This window comes from Amblyomma mixtum, chromosome 6 (assembly GCF_055824585.1).
Source record: "Amblyomma mixtum isolate Tamu chromosome 6, ASM5582458v1, whole genome shotgun sequence".
Classification (NCBI taxonomy): domain Eukaryota; kingdom Metazoa; phylum Arthropoda; class Arachnida; order Ixodida; family Ixodidae; genus Amblyomma; species Amblyomma mixtum.
The window spans coordinates 75,307,264-75,331,564 of record NC_143017.1 but is presented as its reverse complement, the minus strand read 5'-3'; the positions used below and the strand labels follow the sequence as shown (position 1 = coordinate 75,331,564).

The 24,301-nt window shown below is 44.6% G+C and overlaps 2 protein-coding genes across 4 annotated transcripts in view; one reads left to right on the top strand and one right to left on the bottom strand.

Annotated features, from left to right (window-relative positions):
- Window positions 1-18,746, bottom strand: part of LOC149339410 (kinesin-like protein KIF23) — a 48,735-nt gene extending 29,989 nt beyond the window's left edge. The window contains exons 1-11 of the mRNA XM_089548191.1: window positions 18,565-18,746; window positions 17,950-18,145; window positions 13,370-13,475; window positions 10,253-10,389; window positions 7,442-7,554; window positions 6,484-6,648; window positions 4,057-4,291; window positions 3,081-3,183; window positions 2,729-2,808; window positions 2,108-2,227; window positions 568-700 (exon numbers count right to left, since the gene is read on the bottom strand). Of these exons, the coding sequence (XP_089404317.1) occupies window positions 568-700; window positions 2,108-2,227; window positions 2,729-2,808; window positions 3,081-3,183; window positions 4,057-4,291; window positions 6,484-6,648; window positions 7,442-7,554; window positions 10,253-10,389; window positions 13,370-13,475; window positions 17,950-18,145; window positions 18,565-18,575 (1,399 nt within the window). The 5' untranslated portion in view covers window positions 18,576-18,746. The remainder of the gene's footprint in view (window positions 1-567; window positions 701-2,107; window positions 2,228-2,728; window positions 2,809-3,080; window positions 3,184-4,056; window positions 4,292-6,483; window positions 6,649-7,441; window positions 7,555-10,252; window positions 10,390-13,369; window positions 13,476-17,949; window positions 18,146-18,564) is intronic.
- Window positions 18,747-18,982: 236 nt separating this feature from the next.
- LOC149339407 (serine/threonine-protein kinase 11-interacting protein-like) overlaps window positions 18,983-24,301 on the top strand; it is a 31,287-nt gene continuing 25,968 nt past the window's right edge. The window contains exons 1-8 of one of the 3 annotated variants that reach the window (XM_089548189.1): window positions 18,983-19,399; window positions 19,481-19,680; window positions 20,363-20,530; window positions 21,736-21,834; window positions 21,964-22,032; window positions 22,127-22,256; window positions 23,407-23,510; window positions 24,064-24,195. In XM_089548189.1, the coding sequence (XP_089404315.1) occupies window positions 19,336-19,399; window positions 19,481-19,680; window positions 20,363-20,530; window positions 21,736-21,834; window positions 21,964-22,032; window positions 22,127-22,256; window positions 23,407-23,510; window positions 24,064-24,195 (966 nt within the window). In that variant the 5' untranslated portion in view covers window positions 18,983-19,335. The remainder of the gene's footprint in view (window positions 19,400-19,480; window positions 19,681-20,362; window positions 20,531-21,735; window positions 21,835-21,963; window positions 22,033-22,126; window positions 22,257-23,406; window positions 23,511-24,063; window positions 24,196-24,301) is intronic. The other 2 variants (XM_089548188.1, XM_089548190.1) reach the window with 2 other exon arrangements.

Genomic DNA, 24,301 nt, shown 5'->3' with positions numbered 1-24,301 from the left:
ACGTATTACTCCGCCGATGGCAGAACGGCAAGCCACCTCGGGACTGGGTGAAAGGCACTCCACGCGTTGGTCGACTCCGCCCACCGTACGGGGAGAATTCAAAAAATAAAGGTGGGAGCCGGACATTAATTCAATTTAATTAGGGAAATCGGCCGCACAGGGCAATAAGTCGCGGTTTCCAAAAATGCTCGGAACGTGTAGATTGAGTTCCCGCGGCAAAAAGACGAGTTCAGATTCCTCTTCAGTGCACCTTTAACGCATTCCACCCATAGCTCATTCCATCTTCAACTCCTACCATGAAATTTTGTTGTCAAAAAGTAGGCACGTCAATCTTTTTCAACACAATCTTCTGAAATGCCGGTTGCCGCTTTGTGCCGTTATAGCAGCGTGCTCTGCCCTCAACCTCCGGATACAGGTTGTCACTCAATCCTGTGGTTGATGTTCTTTGGTGGTGCTGGAGTTATTCAATTACAGCCAGATGTAGGCACAAGGAAGAAATGCAACGAGTATTCAAAATAAGTGGAAAAGTGGAGGAACCACCAGTACAAACACAAAATCGACCCTCACCTCCAAACTTTGCCGTGCGCGGCAAAATGAGCCGCCGCCGGCCGGCACGCAGATTGAGGGCTGCAGACGGTGTTGTGGGAGTGGGGCAAGTGACGAGCACCTCCTGGGCCATCTCCGCAAATTTCATCACATGCTGAAAGCAAAGAGGACATCAAATGAGAGCACTGCCCAACTATTCTTTAAAACATATTGCCCCACTGCTGACCCCTGCTGAAGATTCGGCCACCATGTGACCAAACCTTATATAGGGTGTTCCGTATTTATCTGTCTGGGCTGTAAAAAATTTTCCTGGGCAAACTACTGGACTATTTGGGCTCAATCAGAGACCACAAGGTAGATTATAAAGTCTGTTTCTTTATAAGTAATTTAAGACTTGAACTTGCCCGGACTGTCCGCAATCAGCGAATAACTACAGTCTGTGCGCAGAATTTTCGTTGAGGCGAGCAGAGGAGCAAATTTGACTGGGGTATAGTGCTCTAGAAGATCTGAGGTACTGAGAGACCTGCCCCAGCTCCAAGCAGGCATACTGGTTGCCTCGCAGTTCGCCAGATTTGAGAGCACTATAGCCAGGTGGCGCAGCCTCTAAAATCAGCCATTTTGCTCGCCTCGACGAAAATTCTTTGCGTAGACTGCAGTTTTTCACTGATTCCAGTCAGTCCAGGTAAGTCCGAATGTTAAATTATTTATCGGAAAACGCAGACTATCATAAGCTACCCTGTGGTCTGTGCTTGAGACCAAATAAGCCACTAGTTTGTGGAGGATAAATTTTTACAACCCAGACAGATAAATACGGAACACCCTGTATTTTAGCGTGTTGCCGAGAGTATTCTTTGTCTCGAACGAGCACGGCTGTTCACCGATCCTCACCCCACTAAACGGCTGTGCTGTCCTGTTTCTTGCTAAGTTTGTCAGCGACAATATGATACATGCTATTTGAAATCTTTAACGGTTGAAAAGGAACTGCACACTTTCTCTGACACTCATTTGTTCTGGCTACACCTGTTCCTTAGATAGAAAGCTCTAGTCCAGCAGTGAAACAATTTCAGTTGAGCCAGTTTACTCAAGAGCAAGATCCAGCAGTGATGCGAAAGGCCTGTTCTCTAATCGAAAATAAATAGCGTTTAAGAAAGATTGGTATTGAGGAATGTGTCAAACACCAAATATTAGCAGCTGCTTAATGTTAAAGAATGATGACAAAAAAGCACAAGCTCATGAATGAACCCAGTTTGTACTTGCCAAATCATGGAATACCGCTTACAAGTGAGAACAAATGTAAGCACACTCATGAGGGCAGCGTTTATCTATGTAAAATTATATAGCACTATAAGTAAGTTACCCGAAGCTAGTAGCGCACACAGTAATATTCTGTCCTCATATAGTAGTCTACAGAGATATGAATGTAGCAAATATAAACATTTTGAATATTAAAATATGTGCTCAATGCAATACATATTTGACCTGAATTCAACCTAAATACTATTCATCCAATCTAAAATGCAAGCATACCACCAAAATACCGACTGCACTGCTATATACTTACGAATGTTTCATCATAGTCATCTGGCCGTGGGTTTAAACAAACAATCATGCGAACTTTGCCTTCGCCATCAAAAAAGTTCTTGAAAAGATGAGTGATCTTTGTATCTCTGTACGGCACCATCTGAAAAACAACAGGCAAGTTTTAGAGAGGAGGCCCCCCCCGAGACCGTTTGCAGAATGTGAAATGCAGGGCCGCAGTTTTGTTTTTGGGCAGGTAAAAACAAATCAAACAAACAAAAAAAGGCAAGCTTAAAGCTGCTATAAACAGGTTTTTCGCCCTGCTGAACGTACAGTCAGGGACAAAAGTCTCCGGACCACGTGTCCCTCTAACGAAGCCGATAGCTCTGCTATTAGTCGGCGGCTGGAGACCACAGTTGTGGAGGGAAAAGTTAAATTTTTGTTCTTTCATCTGCACAAGTATGGTCTCCAGCTGCTGTTTGATAGTAAAGCTATAAGCTTCGTTTGCGGAACACGTGGTCCGGAGACTTTTGTCCCTGACTGTACAAGAACAGTGAACTAAGTGAAGATCTCTGAGACAAACAGGCAAAGAGAAAAACCTTAATCCTTAAGACCTTCATAATTGCACCAATTTATTTACATAGCACAAAAACTAATACATCACCTTGTTAGACCCAGTTGTCTGGTTCTCTCTCAGTATTTCAATACATGTACGCAAAACCATCAAGGAATTGTTGATGTTCCCTGGGGGGGAAAGAAAAGAAAACAGATCATGCACAAAATCTCACACTGCATCATTTCTAAATGAAAAGATGAGCGTAGCAACATGCTGTAACACAGGCACAAGGAACAGGGTTTGTTGCATGCATGAAATGGTGATCTACCAAGAAATGGTGCTTTTGTGTACACACAGTATTCATGTACACCTCTACGAAACATCTGAGACATCTAGGAGACATCTATGAGACATCTATGAGACATCTATGAAACAAGCTTGCTGTCAAAACAAGTCTCACCAGCTTCCCTGAGCCTGTGGCCAGTGTTGCCAGTCCTGTCTGTGCGTTCACTGCCAGCAAGGTCTACAAGCGAAAGCTGACTAATGACAAGTGCATTCTTTTCCTGAAAATGAAGAGAAAAGCAGTGGTCAAGCACTAACACCCTGAACATAGTCTTGGATTGATTGAAAAGGAAATTAAACATCCCAGCTTATGCACAAAAATGAACGCAGCAGTCTTATCACCAACACTAGCATCTGGCAGCTTTCAACAGTCTGGATGACCTGTCAACAGGTTCATCGGCGATGGAATGAAATTTTAAACTTGCATTTCATCATTTTTCTTGTCCTTGTAGACAATCAAAAACCCTATTCAAAATGGCCTTTTTTCTGTGCAGAAGCCATCGAGTCAGACACACTCAGCTTGCACGGTTAAGAGCATGACTGCATGGGTTAGTGCAAGACCTTCCAGCATTATAAGAGCTACAGTGAGTACTGGGTGGCCTTGCAAACAAGTAACATTTAATTAGCCATATTCTGGTCGTTTGACACGATTTCAGGTTCTTTAGGAGCATGACGTTTGTGAGCAGTTTTCGCCAGGTAGGCAGATGACCCGTGTGAGAGAAATTTTGCGATAAAAGGCTAAAACCCGCAGTAACTGTTTGTCTGAGTGAAAATATTCCAAGTTGTATCTGAAAACAGTTCCTTCAGAATGATTATTAAACGCTTCCTGCTGAACTCATCACTTATGCCATCTCATTTACACTTAACAGGGTTGATGTCCTCTCACACGGTTTGACATGACATCTGTCGTGTTAAGCCCCTTACAAGCTGACGACTTCCAGCATTCAGCTGTGCTTGACTCAAAGAGAGTCTACCACAATTTGTAGGTTTGGAGATTGATTAGGAAAGATTTCAGCGAGTCAGATAGTCTGACCATCAGCAAACAGTGTACATACTCGGATTCAGCATCACAGAACAACAAAACAAAAACGTACCTGTACGACATCTAGTCCATGGGCATCAAGAGGAGCTTGAACCAGCTTAATGTTGAAGACACTGTGGCTCCTGCTTGATTCCGCGTTGAGGGCTGTGTGGGCAATGCGCTTGCGCTTCTGTCCTCGACACCAGGCTTCAAATGCCTCGTCGGCACTCTTCACTTCAATCTCGGTCACCCCAAAGGCATACACACAGCGCTTGGAATCCTCTCGCAGCATCTTAGACTGCAGCTGCCTGTATAGTGGGAGGAAAAGAAAAAGAACCATTGGATGGCTGTCCCATGGCTAGTGCCACATGCACTTACGATGATAGAGCAATGACGGACCAGTTGTGGATGGGTACACTACATAACCTGTTCAGGCCTGTGCGACCATCTGCTAGCATCAAAAAAAAGCACAGCATTTTTCTTTCAGTCCTGTAGCCAAGTTATTCGCTTCAAAGCTAAACATTCAACAGCTTCCTTTGTATAACCATGTAGAACTGTTCAGGTAAGTGAGAAACATTTGTGAACATTGAATGGAAGTCCAAAGTAAGTACATATAAATGCCTGGCAAGTGAACTAAAATGAGTCACCTAGCTGGAAATCTTTCATATGCTTCAATGCATTGGTGTTGAAGGCAAGGCGAACAAGCATCTAACATGGATTGTGCTGTGGTCCTGGTGTCTAAACAACAAAGCTTGCGAGTGGAGCCCTCAGCACTAACAGTGAAACTTCATAAGACAATAAGCATGTAAATTAATGCTTAGGTTGAAAACACTTCATACTGTATTAAACCCAATTAAGACAAAAATTTGTTCCAATTATTCGTGAGGCTGATGCAGCAAGGCCTTGCACTTAAGGCTGGGCCATGTGTTCAAAGCAATCATGTGACTGATTGGTTTGGTTTTTGGGGTTTAACGTCTCGAAGCAACTCAGGCTATGAGAGACACCGTAGTGAAGGGCTCCGGAAATTTCGACCACCTGGGGTTCTTTAACGTGCACTGACATCGCACAGCTCATGAGCCTCTACAATTTCGCCTTCATCGAAATTCGGCCACCGCGGCCGGGATCGGAATGGTTACTGGAGTGTGGCTTCTCAGTGTGCAGCCAGAAGCGAGCTTGTGCGCCTTTCCAGCCAGGATAAGTCTGTAGCATTGCTTGTTAGGATTAACCACTGCATGTGTTCATGCATTTGAACTGCTGAGCATTTGTCTTATTTTGAAATAGAAGAGATAAAACCAATCATCATCAGCCCGACTATGCCCACTGCAGAGCAAAGGCCTCTCCCATGTCTCCAATCAACCCTGTCCTTTGCCAGTTTTCAGTCACTGTATCCCTGCAAACTTCTTAATCTCATTCACCCACCTAACTTTCTGTCGACCCCTCCTACGCTTGCCTTCTCTTGGAATCCACTCCGTTAACCTTAAGGACCAGTAGTTATCTTGCCTTCGCATTACATGCCCTGCCCAAGCCTATTTCTTCCTCTTGATTTTGACTAGGATGTCATTAACCTGCGTTTGTTCCCTCACCCACTCTACATCCCTCAATCAATCAGTTCAAATTAAGATTATAATGTACGTCAATTCTTTAAATCTGGTTTTTGAACTTTTATGCATTTCCAAAAAGGATGACACTGATGCAATCTTTGATTGCAGACAGTAGGGGTATGGGTGACTCAATGTTACTGTAAATGCACACCTCTTGCAATTACAGACTTGTTGCTTACACCCTGAATGCAAGCAACAATTGTGGCACATCTAATATTTGGCTCCTGTCACCACATTTCAACATTATTTGGTTCAAGGTCAATTCAAGGAGACTTCGCAGTAATGTGTGCAGTTTTGGTTCTCAATGTATTGGGCTGAAAAAAGCAAAAGCTGTTGGGGAGCCAGAGTTCTAGCCTAGAATGCGTTGCATCGCGCATATAACAAGCTGGAGATGATTCAATGAAAAATAAGTGCGAAGGAATAAGGGATAGAGATCAAAACAAACATGACAAGCGCTTATGTGGTCAATTGTGACTTAGCACTCTTCCTGTCTACTGTTTCCACTGACTACAGCCACTATGTGCTCTACATGCCTCAACATTAATGACTGACAAAGGATGATCTAACAAAGCTCGATGCTACCATGCCAGGAACTTTTTGTCACTTTACATTGTCTCAGTTTCTGCTGGTACTGATTACATGAAATAGCTAGTAGCATAGATTTTAAATTATCAAGAAGAGGTGTATGCACCTTTAAAACAAAACACAATCAAACAGATTAGCAGTTGGTTTCGACAAATAGTAAGTGCAAAGCAAAATACGGATCAGGTTACACTGGTTGAATGTACTGAACGCGTGTTTGGTGCAATATGCTACAAAGAGATGCAAATAAAGATGCCCAAAGCAAAGGTAATTGAAATTTAAGACAATGACGAACATGGGTAAGGTAAAGCGCTCACTTTGTCTTAGTGTCAATTGGATTGTCATCCAGGAGATCATAGACGTAATTATTGTAGATCTCAATGTATGACACAAATACTGCGTATGCTGTATCAGGGTCGACGTCTTCCACTTTGCCCGTTTCATGAGCACGAGCAGCCCAGTCCACTCCATCGTCATCCCTCCTGAAATTAAAATAACGTCAACATCAGCAAGGTGTAGTTATATGGGGTTTTATGGCGCATAAGCAACTATGGCTATCATGTACCAAACACAAGGTTAGATGATGTTATGTCAAGTGTACAGAGGTTACATTATAATAGATTTAAAACATTGGCTTTCTTTAGAAACTTACAAACAAGTGAAAACTCGACAAGTGTTTGCTCGCCTAAAAGCAATGCGGGATGAAATGAAATGTGTTCATTGTAAAATACCGTAAAAATTATTTTTCTAAGTTCTTCGAGATGCGAACAAGAAATTAAAATGTGATTTACTGTGAGCTCCTCACCACATATTTCACACACAGGTTTGTCTTTTTGTGTTAATAAGAAGTTATGGGTGATGTGTGTGTGACCTATGCGTAAACGACATAAAATTACTTCCAAGGTGTACCATTAAGTGGCACAGTAGCAATCACAAATGTGAATAATGCACATTCCTGTACATTAACAGCTGTGCAGTTGCTTTGTGGACATGCATGCATCTTGAATTCACAACAACCATTTAGGGTCAGAAGAAGCCAGGCTGAAGAAGAGCCTGGAGAGCTTGGCAAGACTAAGGATGGCGGGAAAGAAGACTTCACAGAACAAAGCGTTACGTTAACTTCCCATCAAATGTGTCCTTTATGCATTAGGCCTGGATCACTCTAGCCGCAGCCACAAAGCTGCTTGTAAAAAGCAATTACACCACTTCTTTGCGATCATATGTGCGCCTGACAGCAGTGCGCCCAAAAAATAATGAAACATTTATTGCGCATACCTTCTTATTTTTGGTGCCTTGGGTGTCATAGGCATTATCTCCTGCTGGTATTCGGCCAATGCCTCGGCAACTGTTTGCGTGTCGTAACCATTCAGCTTGTCTGGTTTGAAGACCTGGAAGAGGTGAGCAAAACAAGCAAGGTTGACATATTTAACACAACCTTTTGCAGAAAGAAGCAATTTTAAAGGGACACTGAGGAGAACACTATTAATATTTTTTTTATAGTAAAATCCGATAGTTCGGCATGTCATGGCTTTGTTTCCACTTGGCCGGCAGCAAAAGATGCATTTATTTCTAAGAAATTTGGATTCGAAGTTGAAAAAGTTTTTCCCGCCGCTCTGATTCAAACTTGGGATTCTCCTATGACGACACAGGACTAAGTGACGTGAAACATGACGTGCACATGACGTAACGCAGACTCCGTGATATCTGGCGGCCAGCAGTGCGGCCTAGCAGCAGCCGAGAAGAAAGCTACCGCTGGCCGCACGTTGAAGGCATCTATCGGCTATTGCGGCCGTCGCTACAGTCGCTTCGATTACGTTTGCACTGGCGTTTTGCCAGCGTTACGATGGATCCCGTTCTCGAAGTCATCAACGAAGTTCTCGCAAATAGACGCCTTTAGCATACCGTGTACCTTGTTACCGCTAGCGGAATACCGGGAGCCCGCCTACCGCCGGAAAACAGGCGCTGAATGGTCCCGATGCTTCAGGAGCGCGCGTAGCTGCCGGGCACGTGGCGCCATCTGGCGACGTCAAGGAGATATGCGCATGCATTGGCTGCGCCTCAGGGATTTGTGGCTTCTCGGGTCCTAGAGTTGCTAGAACCATTGGTTCTAGCAACACTGCTTTGTCCTATGACGTCATCACGCTTGTACTTGCGAGTTTGGCCTGTGGCGGCGATACCTGTATTTTGGTTCTCGCTCTTTTCTACGTTGCAAGAGCTTTGTTGTCAGTATGAGTGGCGTTTTTGTAATCAGGAGCTGGTATTCTGTCGATGCAAGTCAACTTCGATTTCTCCTCAGTGTCCCTTTAACAACAGATGAAGCTGCCTGGGTGTCAGCAGAAGTGGCTGTTACAGATGGACGTATCACAATCCCCTATGTCTGTCAGTTAAATTTAATAACATTTAAGATGTATCTGACAAGCACATAGTAAGGCTATCACCCTGGCTCTGCTGCTGGTGTTTAAAAATGTCATTTTATCTTGCCTGCTAGTAGCTATACGACACACACTTGCTGCAGTGAGTAGCAGCTGTATCAACTCCCAGTCTGTACAAAGTGGATCATGAGAAGTTGAAATAAAAATTGTCTATTTTGGTAGGAAAAACAGCGCGGAAAAGGACGCAGGATGAAGAAAAGTACACAACACAGGTGGTTTTCTTTGTCCTGCGTCCTTATTCGCACTGTTTTTTCCCTATAAAATGAATGTCACCCTACTTTCCCAACTTATACTATAGCTAATAAAACTGCCCTAGAGTTCCCCAAATTTTCTAGATGCCCTCAAATATATTTAAAGATTTTTCCAGGCAGCATATTCACTGAACAACAGTGCTATTAAAATGTCACGCATAAAGGAGGCTGACATGATGCATACAAAGCAAGAGTTTTAAACTACTTTTTTCGAGACGAGCTTCTAGTAGAAACCTGTTTCTTACAGCTAGTATTTTGCATGCACAGATGCTAAATCAAGAGGTGTTACAATGCACCAAGGCACCTTTTAGGCATCACCACAAAATGCACCCAGCCGTACACGTTGTCAGTCTGAAAACCACACAAGCTTCATATCTCTTCTTTGCCAGTAACAATTCCTGAATGCATTCAAAAACACTTTCCTACTCTATAAACTTCACATGCACTGAAGGTTACCCAATGTGAAATTACAAGAGAGCTGCCACACCTATCCAATGTCAAATTTAGGCTGTTAAAAAGTCGATCTGCCAATGAACTATTGCCATTATTGGTTCTGCTTCTCCAGCTGCTTAATAGTTGCTATAGACGATAATCACAAACAAAAAAAAAGAAAAAAAGAGAAAAAGTTCTAGAGTACAGCTCATTACCTGGTCTCTGAAAGCCGCAGAATAATGCACTGACTATCAGAAATTGAGTAACCAACCCTCTCACTGTCTGGTTTTTCTGAGAGCGACGCACCCCCAGCGTAGGACCCGCGCACACAGAGGGAGCACTTTCCGTGTCCCGCACAAAGCGAAAGTAACAACTTGTAAAAGAAAGACGAAAGAGAGACAGATGGCAGTTACAGCAGATGGCAGAACCAGCCTCCACCACTTTTCAAAGTTGCACGTATGGAGATACATAGTGCCAAGCAACTAAGCCCCCTTGGAGAGACATGGCCATGGTCACTCCATGCACCTCAACTTAAGAAAACAAGCACGAGAAGAAAGTGCAAGCTTCTAGATGGATGAAATAGATGATGGGAATGCCCGAAGCAGGCCAGATGTACATTCCAGTGCACATTTTCGAAAGCACATAAAAGAGAGTAGAGCCAAAGTTCGAAACATACCGCTATGCAAAATGACACTCAAAGGGCTGACTGCCATGATGTGTCAGCAGTTATACCAACATACTACTGAAAATGAGGTTGCAGATACGATACGTAGCTGTAGTAGTGACGATTTCAAAGGAAGAAATGCAAAAAATTAATCTGCTAAAATTGAAGCAAATAATAAAAGAAAACAACATGGGTGGTAGGAATGAAGCCTGAAGCTTTCCACTATGCCATGATAGCCAACACTGCAGTACATGGTGCAAAAATACATCTTTAAGAACCAAGTAAGCGAACAGCAAAGGAAACTTACGTATTTCCTGGCTTGGTATTCTCCAATCGAGTTGAATACAACATCCAAGCAACGTGGCAGAATGCCTCCATCCTGAGGATTCCCAGTCATTGTATAGGTCTTGCCGGATGATGTGATTCCATAGGTAAATAAAAGCCCTGGAAGAACAAAAGTTCCCAATTAAGAATATAGGTACGCTATCCAATATGATATTCTAGCACAGGAGTACATTGGTACACATTAAACTGCACATTCATTCCTATGTAAATATGCGGCAGGTACATACTCGCACAGTGCATGCTACAGTGGCTTCAATGCTCAGCTGCTGATCCCAAGGTTGCAGGATCGAATCCCAGACACAATGGCCGCATTTCAATGGAGCCGAAATGTAAAAATGCACATACGCTATCATATGTGCATTTTTACATTTCGGCTCCATTGAAATGCGGCCATTGTGTCTAGGACTCGATCGTGCAACCTTGGGATCAGCAGCTGAGTATGCGTATGTGACAGCATTTTAAAGAACCCCAAGCGGTCTCAAATCCAGAGCCCTCCACTTTGGCATCGCTCAGAGCCCACGCGTCGCCTCATGGCCTTAAAGGAGGAGAGCTCTATTAATATTTTTTTTATAGCAAAATCTGATAGTTCGGCATTTCATGGCTTTGTTGCCACTTGGCTGGCAGCGAAAGATGCATTTATTTCCAAGAAATTTGGATTCGAAGTTGAAAAGTTTTTCCCGCCGCTCAGGTTCAAACTTGGGATTCTCTTATGACGACACAGGACTAAGTGACGTGAAACATGACGGGCACATGACGTAACGCAGACTCCGTGATTTCTGGCGGCCAGCAGAGCGGCCTAGCAGCAGCCGAAAAGAAAGCTACCGCCAGCCGCACGTTGAAGGCATCTATCGGCTATTGCGGCCGTCGCTACCGTTGCTTCGTTTACGTTTGCACCGGCGTTTTGCCAGTGTTACGATGGATCCCGTTCACGAAGTCGTCAACGAAGTTCTCGCAAATCGACACCTTTAGCATACCGTGTACCTTGTTACCGTTAGCGAATACAGTGAGCCCGCCTACCGCCGGTGAGCAGGCACTGATTGGTCCCGATGCTGCAGGCGCGCGCGTAGCTGCCGGGTACGTGGCGCCATCTGGCAACGTCAAGGAGATTTGCGCATGCATTGGCTGCACCTCAGTGATTTGTGGCTTCTCGTGTCCCAGTGTTACTAGAAGCATCGGTTCGAGCAACACTGTTTTGTCCTATGACGTCATCACGCTTGTACTTGCGAGTTTGGCCTGTGGCAGCGATACCTGTATTTTGGTTCTTGCTCTTTTCTATGTTACAAGAGCTTTGTTGTCAGTATGAGTGGCGCTTTTGTAATCAGGGGCTGGTATTCTGTCGATACAAGCCAACTTTAATTTCTCCTCAGTGTCCCTTTAACATGCGCTGCCATCGCACAGCACACAGGCATCTTTTGTATTTCATCTCAATTGAAATACGGCCATTGCGGAGCCGCGATCAAATCTGTGACCTCAGCTAAACATCATATATAGCCACTGAACCATCACGGTGGGTCCAAGTGACGCTGGTGCCGAGCCAAATTGTAAAGGCAGCGCACCCATTGCTATATTAACTAGTCAAGAATGTACGACAGGATGCTCTGCCGTTCTCTTTTCCTTGCATGCACATCGCGGACTGATGTGCAATGTGTGCGCGGGGGGTAGAGAACACATGCGCGATTGGTTCATCCCACAGTATGCATGCACTGCACTGTTTGGCAAAACTAGGAGAAACAGTTACTGCTGCACAAATTTCTCTCACAAAGCAGTGAATGATTACAGGTGTAATTTGGTCCTCTATAATTAAACATTCAGTTAATTCAAGCATTTTTCTCCGGTCCCATGAAATACGAATCAACAGGAGTTTTGCTGTATCATTTTCATTGATATTTTGTAATGTAATGTGTGAACACACAAAAGTCTGCAGGCAATTCACAGTCAAGGGGTGGTAAGCAAGTGATATGCTATAGACACCCAGCATGAAATAAAATGCCAAACGCAGTACAGCTTGAGTAGGAGCTAGTTGGTACAACACAGTATAAAATAGGAAGCACTAAAAAGCACTTAAGAGTTTTCCTCCGGTTCTGGTTCTCTGCCTGGTAAACAATGTAGTACTTTTTATTCTCTATACAACACAAATACAGTGGTAGCAGAGTACAGAATGGTGCACCACAGAAGTACTGCCCAAAGGCAGAGCAAACTAAAAAACTCAAGCTGTGAAAACCATTCACACCAAACTGCCAATATTTCCACACTCTTGATACAGAAAGACAAAACTAACAGCAGTTGCATGCTAATGGCGACTTCTACTTTCAGTGCGACAACATTATGGAGCCCTTTCGCCAAAGTCCCAATTATGTGCTGTCTATAGTCACCTCCCTAGCACCTCTAAGACACTCGTGCCACAATGGAAAAGCTCCAAATGACACATCGCGATTTGAACCAAACACTCACTGGTGCGAGGAGAGCACATGATGCTTGCATGCTGTGCCCGAGTTGCTTCTCATGCCATGATACCGTGCATCATAGCTCTCTCATTGCACCACCTGTTCTGTTCCTGCTTCCGAAGCGTTCAGATGTGCCTAATTCCTTCTACTTCATCTGGCAACAGCAATGGCTTGGGCACAAGCGCCAACATGAGATACAAGATCCCTCTACGCTACAACAAACGCTGAAAGGCTAAAACTCAATGCTGTCTCATATTTTGTATGTACGATTGCCTGTCAATATTTTTATGGTTACAATTTATGATTTTTATTAGGGGCAGTATTGAGTGCAAACAAGTCCATTGATGCACACAGAACAAAGGAAAAGCACGATATGCTTTAGACAGTTTAGTAGCTGTAGCAGAAACCCGTCTGTTTCCCTGACATGCAGTTAAGGCGAAACTGTTTTTGCGAAGTTAAACATTGCTAAATAAAGTTCAGGATGGCAGACCTTGATCAAAGATGGGGAGACAATCTCAGGAAATAGAGTAACAAAAGGAATGCTATGCAAGCTTCCCAAACACAACAATAATCAAAGAGAAAAAGAATAACGATTGAACTGCCTATGTGATATACTGAATGTTGAAAAAGCTTACCAGGCTTTCCGTGAACAAGATCACTGACCAGGGGCAGGCCAACATGGTCGAATACCTCCTTCTGAGAGGCATTTGCATCAAACACATACTTGAATGTGTACTGGTACTGAAATTTAAAAAAAAAAACACCATTAGTCACTTCGGTTATCTCAAACAACCAGCTTTACTTCAATCGTGCATCATAAAGAACAGCCCTGCTGTAAACAATCTAGGATCAAGCATACTCACTATGACAGGTTCATAACATGTTCGTTCATGCATCAACAAAGCGCAGCACAAAATGGCAGTCACTACACTGAAGATGCAAGTGCCGTGCCCTTTGGGAGATCCTCTAGGCATATAAATTGGGCACAAAGCTATTTACCACCATAAGCAGCACTCAGCACTTTTGCAATTGCGTATAGCCCAAGCACAACATCAGCCCTGGTACCAACTGGTTCAGGCATCATGCATTTTTCTTGGCTCCTAAAGGATGCGTGACCATTTTGCATGTTTCACAGATTTCAAAGTCAATGTCTTTGTACCACTCATTGAAACATGTCTCCGGCATTACCATATTCTGAGAATGGGCAAACCTTTGTCACGCCTTGTGTGTGTTGCCTTCATGTCCTTGTTTTCCACTGCGCCAGTTGTAACTGAAGCATGTCTAACCAACTCACCCAAACGTTTACGCTTCATTTCACTGAGCAAGAACTTTGGCAGGAGTGTGCCTAATACTCAGGTTCATGTCATATAGCCTCAAAAGCGTACAGCCCCGGGGGATTTGCTTCTAAGCCGTGTAGCAGGGCTCTTGTAGCACGCAAAGAAGTCCTCACCATTGGAGGGGGAGGATCACAGTTCATCAAGACTTTTGGAACTCTGAGGATGCATAACAAACAACACAGCATGGTTCAGAAGCAAACCCCTCTAGGTTCTAAACTTTTGACAAGTGTACATGGTTAGTCGAGGCAGCACAAGAAACAGGAGCAGCCTGTGGTACAGCAGAGCTCTGCTTTAATGTCTGCAGATGACGTTCCTCTTCATGCAAAGAGCCCAGCCCAACTGCAGAACCTGCTTAGCGCATGTGGTGAGACTATGAGTGATATTTGCCTCTGGTTTAAGATGAGGAGTTATGGTGTGGGAAGTGGCACAACCCTTTTCAGTTGAGTGGCTTCTCCAGGGCAGCTGTGTATGATTGACGAGCACAACAAAATGCTTCGGAGTTCATCTCAATGCAGACAGACTAATTTGTCAAGCACAAGAAAGTAGCATGCAACAAAGGAGAGCTTTGCAAACACTGTGGGCTTTCAACCGATAAGATTTATTGAACAGTCTGCGAAAGATTGTTTGCAGTACCAGGATTTGATATGAGAATGCCGTGTTATGCCCATCATCACGAACAGTGGAATTTCTGGAGAGATGCTAGCCGGATGGCACTGGCTGTGCGCATAGAACAAACACAAACTTGCGTAGGGTATCAAGAGGTACCTAGGTTGGTCTACATTCATGGATTGGCCCCGAATTTCACTTGGACTTCTAGCTGACCAATGCTCTGAACTTTACAGCCGTCCACATACAAATGCTGGTAATAATTTTATTTAGTATTCTTTGCAGGTGGCCCAAGCATGCATGGATAGCAAAAGGCAGTAAGTACTGCCCACGCCTCAAAGGCTTGCTGGCCCAGTCCTGGGGCCAAGGATGATGAAATGTGGGATATGATTTGATTTGATTTATTGGGGTTTAACGTCCCAAAGCGACTAAGGCTATGAGAGATGCCGTAGTGAAGGACTCCGGAAATTTCAACCACCTGGGGTTCTTAAACGTGCACTGACATCGCACAGTACATGGGCCTCTAGAATTTCTCCGTTGAAATTCAGCCGTCACGGCTGGGATCGAACCCGCATCTTTCGGGCCAGCAGAGTGCCGTAACCACTAAGCCACCGCGGCGGGGTAAATGTGGGATGTGAGGAGCGAAAGAGAGATGAAAGACTATGATAGCCATTGTGCACCCTTCACAATACCTGGGACATCAGAGGCATGAAAGGGAAAGGAGTGGGTGATGGTGGCAGAAAAATGTCACCACAGAGATGGCAAAGAAGAGCCAGGAAGATTCGTGACATGCAGTGTGTGCGAGAAGCGGCGGCACACAGCCAGTCTCGCGGTTGGGCTGTGGGCAGTCAATCAGAGTTTGCCGATCTGGTGCAGTCAGGCAGCACGAAAGACACTGTGGCCCCTAGTACACTAGAGGAGAGGGCCTCCTAGAAATGGTGGAGAAGGGTCACAGATGAGATCTGTACATAGGGTAGACATTGGTTATATCCTCCGGCAGTAGCGTGTATATGCAGCGTGATGCTGGACACTGGCGAGGCTGACACGATGAGAAGCAGAGTGGGGTAGCCCAACTGCACACCAGTACTCAAGGACGGGAAGCACAAAGGCAGTATAAAGGCCCACAATGCAATGGGAGGCATGGCTGCCATAAGCCGGGTGATGAATGATGTGTGCGGTGTGCTCGAGATGAAAAGGACAAGCGTGCATCCAGCTCAGTGGCAAGGAATGTCATGGTGGTGAAGCGACGAAGGGGCTGCCTTCCACGGGTCAACACTGGCAGCATGTGGTGAGGGCAGCGCAGTGTTGAGGAAGTCACTGTAGAGGACCTGCTAATGTTAATGGGCAACTGGTGTTGCCGTTGCCCAGGAATGACAGGTGTTGAGATCGATTTGAAGAGCCGAACAACCGAACAGTCTTAAGAAACTGGTTGCAGTAACAAAATCTCGTCAGCATGAAGAACGGGAAGACAGCTGAGGCATTCAGTGATACTGTCCATGAAAACTGAGAAAAGAGTAGGGCCAAGAACACTGCCTTGGAGTACATCGGACAAAACAGAACTAGATGTGGAAGTAGATCCTCTGAGCACGTCGTACTGCGTTCTACCACTGACAACGGAATCCAGCCAAGAAAGAACAGTTCCGGAGAGCCCCTTGGCTGCAGCGCTGGACAGGAGCACATGGTGAGGGCAATGATCAAAAGTGCACGAAAAATCCAGCTGAACAAGCTTGAAAGGTGTCTGCTTGTCAAGGTGAGCCTTAACTATGTGGACCAGCACACCAACAGCAGATTCGCAGCTGTACTGCTGGTGGAATCCATGTTGGGTGAGTGACAGAAGGCCAAGTGTTTACAAATCTTGTTCAGGATCCCCTCAAAATTGCAGCACACGATAGGTGCAGACGCAACTAGGCGGTAGGAGGACAAGAGCCCTATAAGCCCTATAAGCAGAAGGAACCGCTGCCGAGCCAACAACACTGTGAAACATGCGGCATAATATAGGTGTCATAAAAGAGGCACGTTGTGCGTTATAGGAGCAGGGGATGAATGCCACTGGGGTCAGGGCTCTGATACGGTCGGATGTGGGAGCAAGCTTCCATGACGTCAGTAGTCACGGTAAGAGGACAAAGTAGGCACTTGGCATGGGAAGGGCTTTTCAAGAAACAATGGCAGATCAGGCCCAGGCAAGGGATAGTCCATACAAATGGAAGAAAAATGGCTACTCAGTACTTCGAAGATGCCACCAGGAGAACACTGTCTCACCATCAATGTCAGGAAGGGCACCAAGATAGGTTCTGATGACAGTTGACATATGCCCTGAAAAGCTTAGGTTCCTTTACTGCTCGCGCAGCATTGTGCTCCAAAAACGCTCGATGAGCCACCCAAATTTGTTTCTTCAGAGCGCTCTGGTGCTCTTTAGCAGAAGAAAGCTGGCCGGCAATCAGGTTCTTCGGGCATGCCGGAACAGCTGTTCCTTCTGCTTGCATACGATTATGACGTCTCCCATAATAACAGGGGAATGGAGTTTACGTCGAGCTCTTCTAGATAATAAAATGTCAGAGGTAAGGGTGCGGTAGAAACGGGGTCAGCACTGGCACTGCGTGAGACACGAGTTGATGATTGCCAAGGAGGAAATTTTTTACAACTCATATGATCGCTGAGGCATGGAGTGGCACAATGCGCACAGGGCATTGAGTGTCCTGCTATACCGACCGATTATGCAGCATAGCACAGGAAACAGCGACAACGTCTGTCATTGGCTAGCATCTCTAGCCACCTGCCAAGATAGTCCAATTGCCAGTAACACTCAGATTGACGAATGAAGTGGGTAAAGTACCGTCTAGATGGGAAGCCACGCAGACAATAAAATGCCACCTTGAACACTGGTGGCATTGTGGGCGCTGAATCAGTTTTGAAAGTTCAAGAGGATGCAAGCTGATCACTGCACCTGTTTTCTAATTCTCAGAACTTTATTTGGCATTGGGTACCCAAAAAATTGATGGAGGTTCTGGGTAGCCCAAACCAAATTTTCAGGAACCAACTTTCAACTTCCCACATATTTACAGCCTGTCACTAATTTTAATCCATCTAAAAAGATTAATTATCGAGTATCTACATAGTACACAGAATGAATGAGTGGTTTACACTGGAGAATCAGTGAATTTTACAAGCAAATAGAAGACAGCAACGCTAGCTGTGAGGTCACATATGACTAGGATCGTTCAGTTTTTCTAGTGCTACAACAATACAACCAATTTTCCATTCGCTCCGCTTACCTGTTTTGGAGGATTTCTTCCTTGGCCATTCGTTTCTTGCGGTTCTAATTGAACAACCCTGTTATCGATGAGGCGCACAACAGGGACATCGTTTGGGTTGAGCAGGGGGCGTATGCGGCAATAAACCTCAACTGGGTCTTGCGCTTCTGTAGATGTCGGCCGGGATGGTACCTTCTTTTTCGGAGTCTTTCCTCTCCTACGTGCAAAATACACAGGAAACTGCTTGGTGACACACGCCATGAGGTGGGGGACAACGGGTTAAGCAATTCATGCCACCCTAATTCGTGCGTCGAGTTCGGTAACCAAGTTCAAAGTCATGCCACATGAACCTTAGCCGGCAAACAGCTCAAAGCAAGCGAACCAAGGTAAACACGAACTGACGTATGGCCGCGTTCCTGACGCGGCAACGATGCCGGTACCATGACAATGGCGAGGCCATTCGAAACAATAACCGTATAATGTTAGTATGCGACTGTTGCAATGAAGACGCACCATATCCTGACAGGGTTACTCCTTACTTAGAAATATGTCTCAGTTTAAAAATGTTATGGTTAACAGTCACACCGCATGAAACGTTCGCTCCGAACAGAAACGAAAAAACGGCGGGTAACTTACGCAGGCTTCATGTCCGCACGCCACGTTAAGCTGCCCCAAAAATGCACTTAATAGCGGTCGCCCGAAAGCTTTGACAGTTTTTAGCCTGCAGTCATAAAGGCAATAGAGACAGTCCAGATTTGAACGTTTGGAACTACGCGGGTATAAGAACGTTGCCTTCAACCGTTCATTGCTGACCGAATACTTCGAAGTGCAGTCAGCCAATCAGCATCCGCCTTGCAATCAGCGCCCCCAGCGCGAGCCTCGTGGTTCCCAGCAGTACAGAGGCTACCAGCAGTCCGAGGATTTGTTGTCATTCAGTTCTTAAGCAAAAGAAAAACCATTCTTTTATATTTTGCATTTTTTTACAAATGAATAAACTATATTTTATATAAATGAATCATACTTAAAATAACGAACTCAAGTCGACGCCTGTACGCCTCTGCGGCCAACGGCCAATTCAGCTTCGGTAGCTTCGGTTCCGCTCACCAGCTGATTGTTGTCACACTGCGATCATTTGTGCGATCGCTGAAAACAGTTCGATAACGCTGATTTTTTAAAGCTAGCTTGGCTCAAGGTATTTCTGAACTTGTTCGAATATGATGCGCTGGTCTAAAACGAGGTGTCACCGAAGCACACGCCGAGCATTGAAGGATTCTAATGCACACATACTATCAGACTGACGCGTATATGCGCCCTCCCACTCGCACGCTTCTTCGCACAAGCCCAAGAAAAACGTGAATTAAATTTCTTCTGCTCACTGATACGTAATATTGGCTCGGACGCTTGACAATGACTCCCGACACGAGCAGGAGTGAAAGGATACATCGCCTTGCAGCTTTCCTTAGGGAGCACGGTGAGTCACAAGCTTTCATGCCTTCGGCAAGTAAATCTCATTCGCATTCCGATCGACCCTCTATCATTTGATCCTCGATAGGAGACGTGGTGCTCAATGGAACGAGACGGCTCACTTTGACCACATCATGCCTGAACGAGCTGAACTACATATTTCGTCAGTTCTTGGGAGCACAGGAGAATGAGTCCTTCGATGTCCCCTTCGGATGCAGTGCAAACTCGGACTTCGTCCATGACGTCTTTTTTCTCCACGACTTCATGCAGAAGACTTGCTCTCTGAAGGTATTTGAAACAATCCGCGACTCTAGCATGATCGTTTTGCCTGCTTCTCTTCTTGTCCGCCAGCTTGCATGCCCTCTCGCAGGTTGATACCCCAGAGTACGTCGTTTATCTGCCCCACCTATCCATGATATCAAAAACAGAAGCCAAAAGTCTGATGTGTCAGGTTTTCTCTATCTCCAGCTGCCTTCGCCCGACCAATAGCAGTGGATATGAAAAGAAAGGGAGTGACAGCTATCAGTACCGAGTCTCTTGCAACCCACTTAACGCTGCCACAACTTTTGATTCAAGCCTGCTATTAAGACGGCCTGGGGCCAGCTGGAGGGATAAACTTTGCCATATATGCAAAAAAAGAAACAAAAAACTTTACAAGTGAAGTTGCGAAGGGGACTACGATGAAGTAACTGTGGCCAGAATGTAAGAGATGCTGTGTGTTGTGCTCGTGTCTATGACAGCATGTAACCTGCATGTCCATGCCATTTTTAAACTGAAGGTTATATAGAAGTGTGCCAGGGTGCCCTTGCCATCCTTGTTTTCCCCTTCAGAACTCTGAAAAAACAACTGAGCTTACTTCAGAAGCTGCTTGGTCTTGCTGCTGTAAAGTCATACTGTCACAGAAAAGGGGATACTGTGCTTAGTTTTTGTATGCTTGTGTCTGTCACATGATGTGCTCTTTGGACTCCAGATTGTTCAGAGTTCTCAGACCATTCAAGGCAGCCTCGACCTGTCCAAGTTCCACGGCCTGAAGATCCTTGAGTTGAAGAGAGTTCCACCACATCTTCTGGTTGGCTTTGATTCTTTGGTGTTCCAGCTGGAAACACTGATTTGCCAAAGAAATATCTCTTCACTGAAGGTGATTAACAGTCCCAACATATGTCATTCCTTGTCTGAATATTGGGCACAGCCCCCAGAGTGCTCCATTTTCAGTCAGCATATGAAACATAATATACTGAACAAGTACAACCTGTCTACTGTTTTGTTAATGTGACCATAGGCCTCGGCATTTTTGTTTTTAAAGTTAGTCAAGATGTGTGTGTGAAGGGCGAGGAGAGGAGAAAAGGGGGAGCTTGGCCCTGTCAGCCGTTCGTTGACCATTGCAGATATTCTTGGCTCATGCTCTGACAGTTTTGGTAGATTTGAGCGTGTTCTTTTTAGTGATTTTCTCATTTTACTCTGGTTGCCTTCACAATTTCTCACAAATCTAGGCAAGCCATCTGTTTATCAACATTTATCAGAGAGTTTCTGTGCACTAAACTAAATCTAACTGTTGGCTTTATGGCCGGCTAGCTTAGGTATGCTTGAGCAGAATTTCCCAGAACAGCATAGGACCAATGCAAAACTATTGTGCAAACACCATGCATATCATATTTGATAATGGCCGCCGCGGTGGCTCAGTGGCTATGGTGCTCGGCTGCTGACCCGAAAGACGCGGGTTCGATCCCGGCCGCGGCGGTTGAATTTCTTTGGAGGAGAAATTCTAGAGCCCCGTGTACTGTGCGATGTCAGTGCACGTTAAAGAACCCCAGGCGGTCTAAATTTCCGGAGCCCTCCACTACGGCGCCTCTCATAGCCTTAGTCGCTTTGGGACGTTAAACCCCATAAACCAAACCATTTTACTCTGGTTGCCTTCAAAATCTCTCACAAATCTAGGCAAGCGATCTGTTTACCAACATTTATCAGAGAGTTTCTGTGCACTAAACGAAATCTAACTGTTGGCTTTATGGCCGGCTAGCTTAGGTATGCTTGAGCAGAATTTCCCATGACAGCATAAGACCAATGCAAAACTATTGTGCAAACACCATGCATATCATATTTGATAATGATAGAGCAAACCTTACAGATGCCTTTAGTTTGCCGTGTTGTTCTAGCATAGCTAAACACATTGGTATAGATCGCTATGATGAAATAGACAGAACTTTTTGTCCCCATGTTAATGCTGAAAGCTGAGAGCGTGGCATAACTAATTAGCTTAAAATGCAGCTATCGTAAATGGCTCACAGTGAAGAGTCACATCAAAATTTTTGCTAATTCTTCTGGGGTGGGCATGGCTCTGTGCAGGAAGTTCTTCGAAGTCGCAGTAAGGTGCCACAGCCATGGGTGAAGATTACAGTGGCCAATTTCAGCTATAATGGCATCACTACTCTAGATGATAGCCTGGTAAATATTGTCACACCATATTAAATGTGCATGCCTGCATAATAAATGCATGTGTATGTTAAATTCATGTAGCATGTAACATAGCATTTTTCTTGTGCAAAAATCACTCTTTTTTTATTTGTTTTGCAGGCTTTACTTCCAAAGCTCCAGTATTTTGACTGCAGCAATAATTCTATATCTGATGCTTCAGGCGTGGAGGTTGGACATCACTTGCTTTTCATAGCATGAGCCAGTAAACGCTGCCAAATGGGTGACCTCTGAATGACACTTTTCCTTTTTCCGCCTTTTTCAGTACCTCCAGAACGTCAGAGTGCTCAACCTGTCATTCAATTTTCTTGAGAAGATAAACATACAAAGCAGAGGAGCCTGTGACTCGTTAACCGTGCTATACTTGAGGAACAACTTTATTGAAAGCACCTCAGGTATGAGCACCCAGTTGTTAGAAGTGTACTTCCTTTGTTTTACTGCCCTTATTCCCTGTAATAACAGCTGGCTTAGCGGTTCTAAAAATTTATGAATGCTACAGAAGTACAGTAATATGCAGTGGTTGTACTTACAGTTTTCGTTCGCATTTTATTATCTAGTTATTGTATCATTTTGTTATTCTTTTACAATACTAGCTGTTAAAGCAGAGCTTCGCAGTCAACACGTTTCATCGTCGTCAAAAAGCATCTGTGCACCCGAGAATGACCGGGGAGAGGGTGGTACTGTGCATGAGGTGCCACATCGTTCGTGTGCAATCACACGACCACCCCATGCACTTAGCTCGTGCCTTGCGCTTCATGCGAACTTTCCCAAAACAGGACAGAGGATCCCGGGGAAGACATGTTTGTGTTCACAGTCATTTTATTTTCATGCAGCCAAGCTTGACCAGTAAGAGGGGGGCAGGGTGAAACCCACACAGGCATCCCACATGGGCGTGATCATGATAGCCTTGCATTTTCATTTCAATGAAATGAAAATGTCATAACCTTAACAAAAGAGAAACGCAATCACCATGTGCTCATAAGTGCCAAATGCGACAGTTGCAATTCACATGGAGGAGCTGCTAGCATTGATCATCTACATTGCCATTAAATTTTTTTTTTAACTGCAAGCCTACTTGATACTGCATGCCTATTTTGAGTCTTTGGCTCCACCTCTTGCGGACAAAAAAAAAAAAAATTGATGTGGCAATCTTTGACATAGCTGCGTTCGTACCATTAAATCATATCGTAATCATCTGCATGCCCGCTAGTGGTGGCATTATTTTGATTGGTGTTAATGCAAAAACACTTATGTGCTGCGATTTCAGCATGCATCGAGAAACTTCACAGGCTGAAATTGATTGAGAGCTCTTGGCCGTGGCTACCTTCATAGGTCAGCTTAAACTTTGAGACTTGAAGATCTATCTGTTTGCCTCTCCTAATCGTGAGTTGTGCTAGAAGCGATACTAATTGTGAGCTAGAAGTAATAAGATTACGTGTCATGTGGGACTTGCTGTATACAAGGCAGAGAGAGGACAGCATGCATAGTTGGTGTACTTTACTGCTGTTGTCTAGGATTTAGCTGGTGCTTCAAAATCTGTTTCAGGTATTGAGCGGCTGAGGGAACTCAGGGAACTTGATCTCTCCTACAACTGCCTTGCGGAGAGCTCTTCCTTGACTGGCTTCAAGCAACTGTACTGCTTGTCTATTGTAAGGGGATAATTTTTATTGTAAAAATGACAACAACACTAATAGTCATTGCATGACCAGTAATGCTAATACAAATCCTGATTTTGACTTTGTACAGCTGGATGTTTGAAAGAGTAGTGTTGAACTTTGCCTGTGCATTATTAATCTTTTACTTATTCCGTGTACTGTAATGTTCATGAAATGATATCCTTTTTCCGATGTTTAAACTGCCTGCTTATATAGTTCTGGAGAGTGCCTTGTGAGAGATGCTACCACTGTGTTTTTTTTAAGCATTCTTTTGTTGTTGACTTGAGAGTATGGGCAGCCATGTATAGAGGCAGGTGCAGGAGTGTTTGAAAGATTTGTCTTGTGTTGGCATGCTCAAGTAAAGTGCAGTGGCATGGATATCCGTCTGTAATCTGTTTTAGCACCTAATTGTCTTTAAGTTGTCTACACCATAGTCGTTGACAGACAGTGAAACTAAACTTGCTTTATGTGTGCTTAAGCTTAGAGCCGTGCTGCTACTAGGTCTGGCTGTTCATAGCTATTTGTTTTTTTTTTTTTCTGTTCACAGTTGCGACTTGCAGGCAACCCTATCACCTTCCACAAGGAATATTTCTCCATAGTAGCTTGTCATCTACACCGTAGAGCTGTCACAGAAAAGTTCAGACTGGATGAGGGGCCGTTACCGAAAAAATTGATAAAGGTAAAATTGCATCCTTGTGCGTGGCCTCGGCAGTTCTTTTACTCTCTCTGCTTCGTAAAGAAATAATTTCTTTCTTTTCTTTTGTTCTCCTACCTTTTTGATTCAG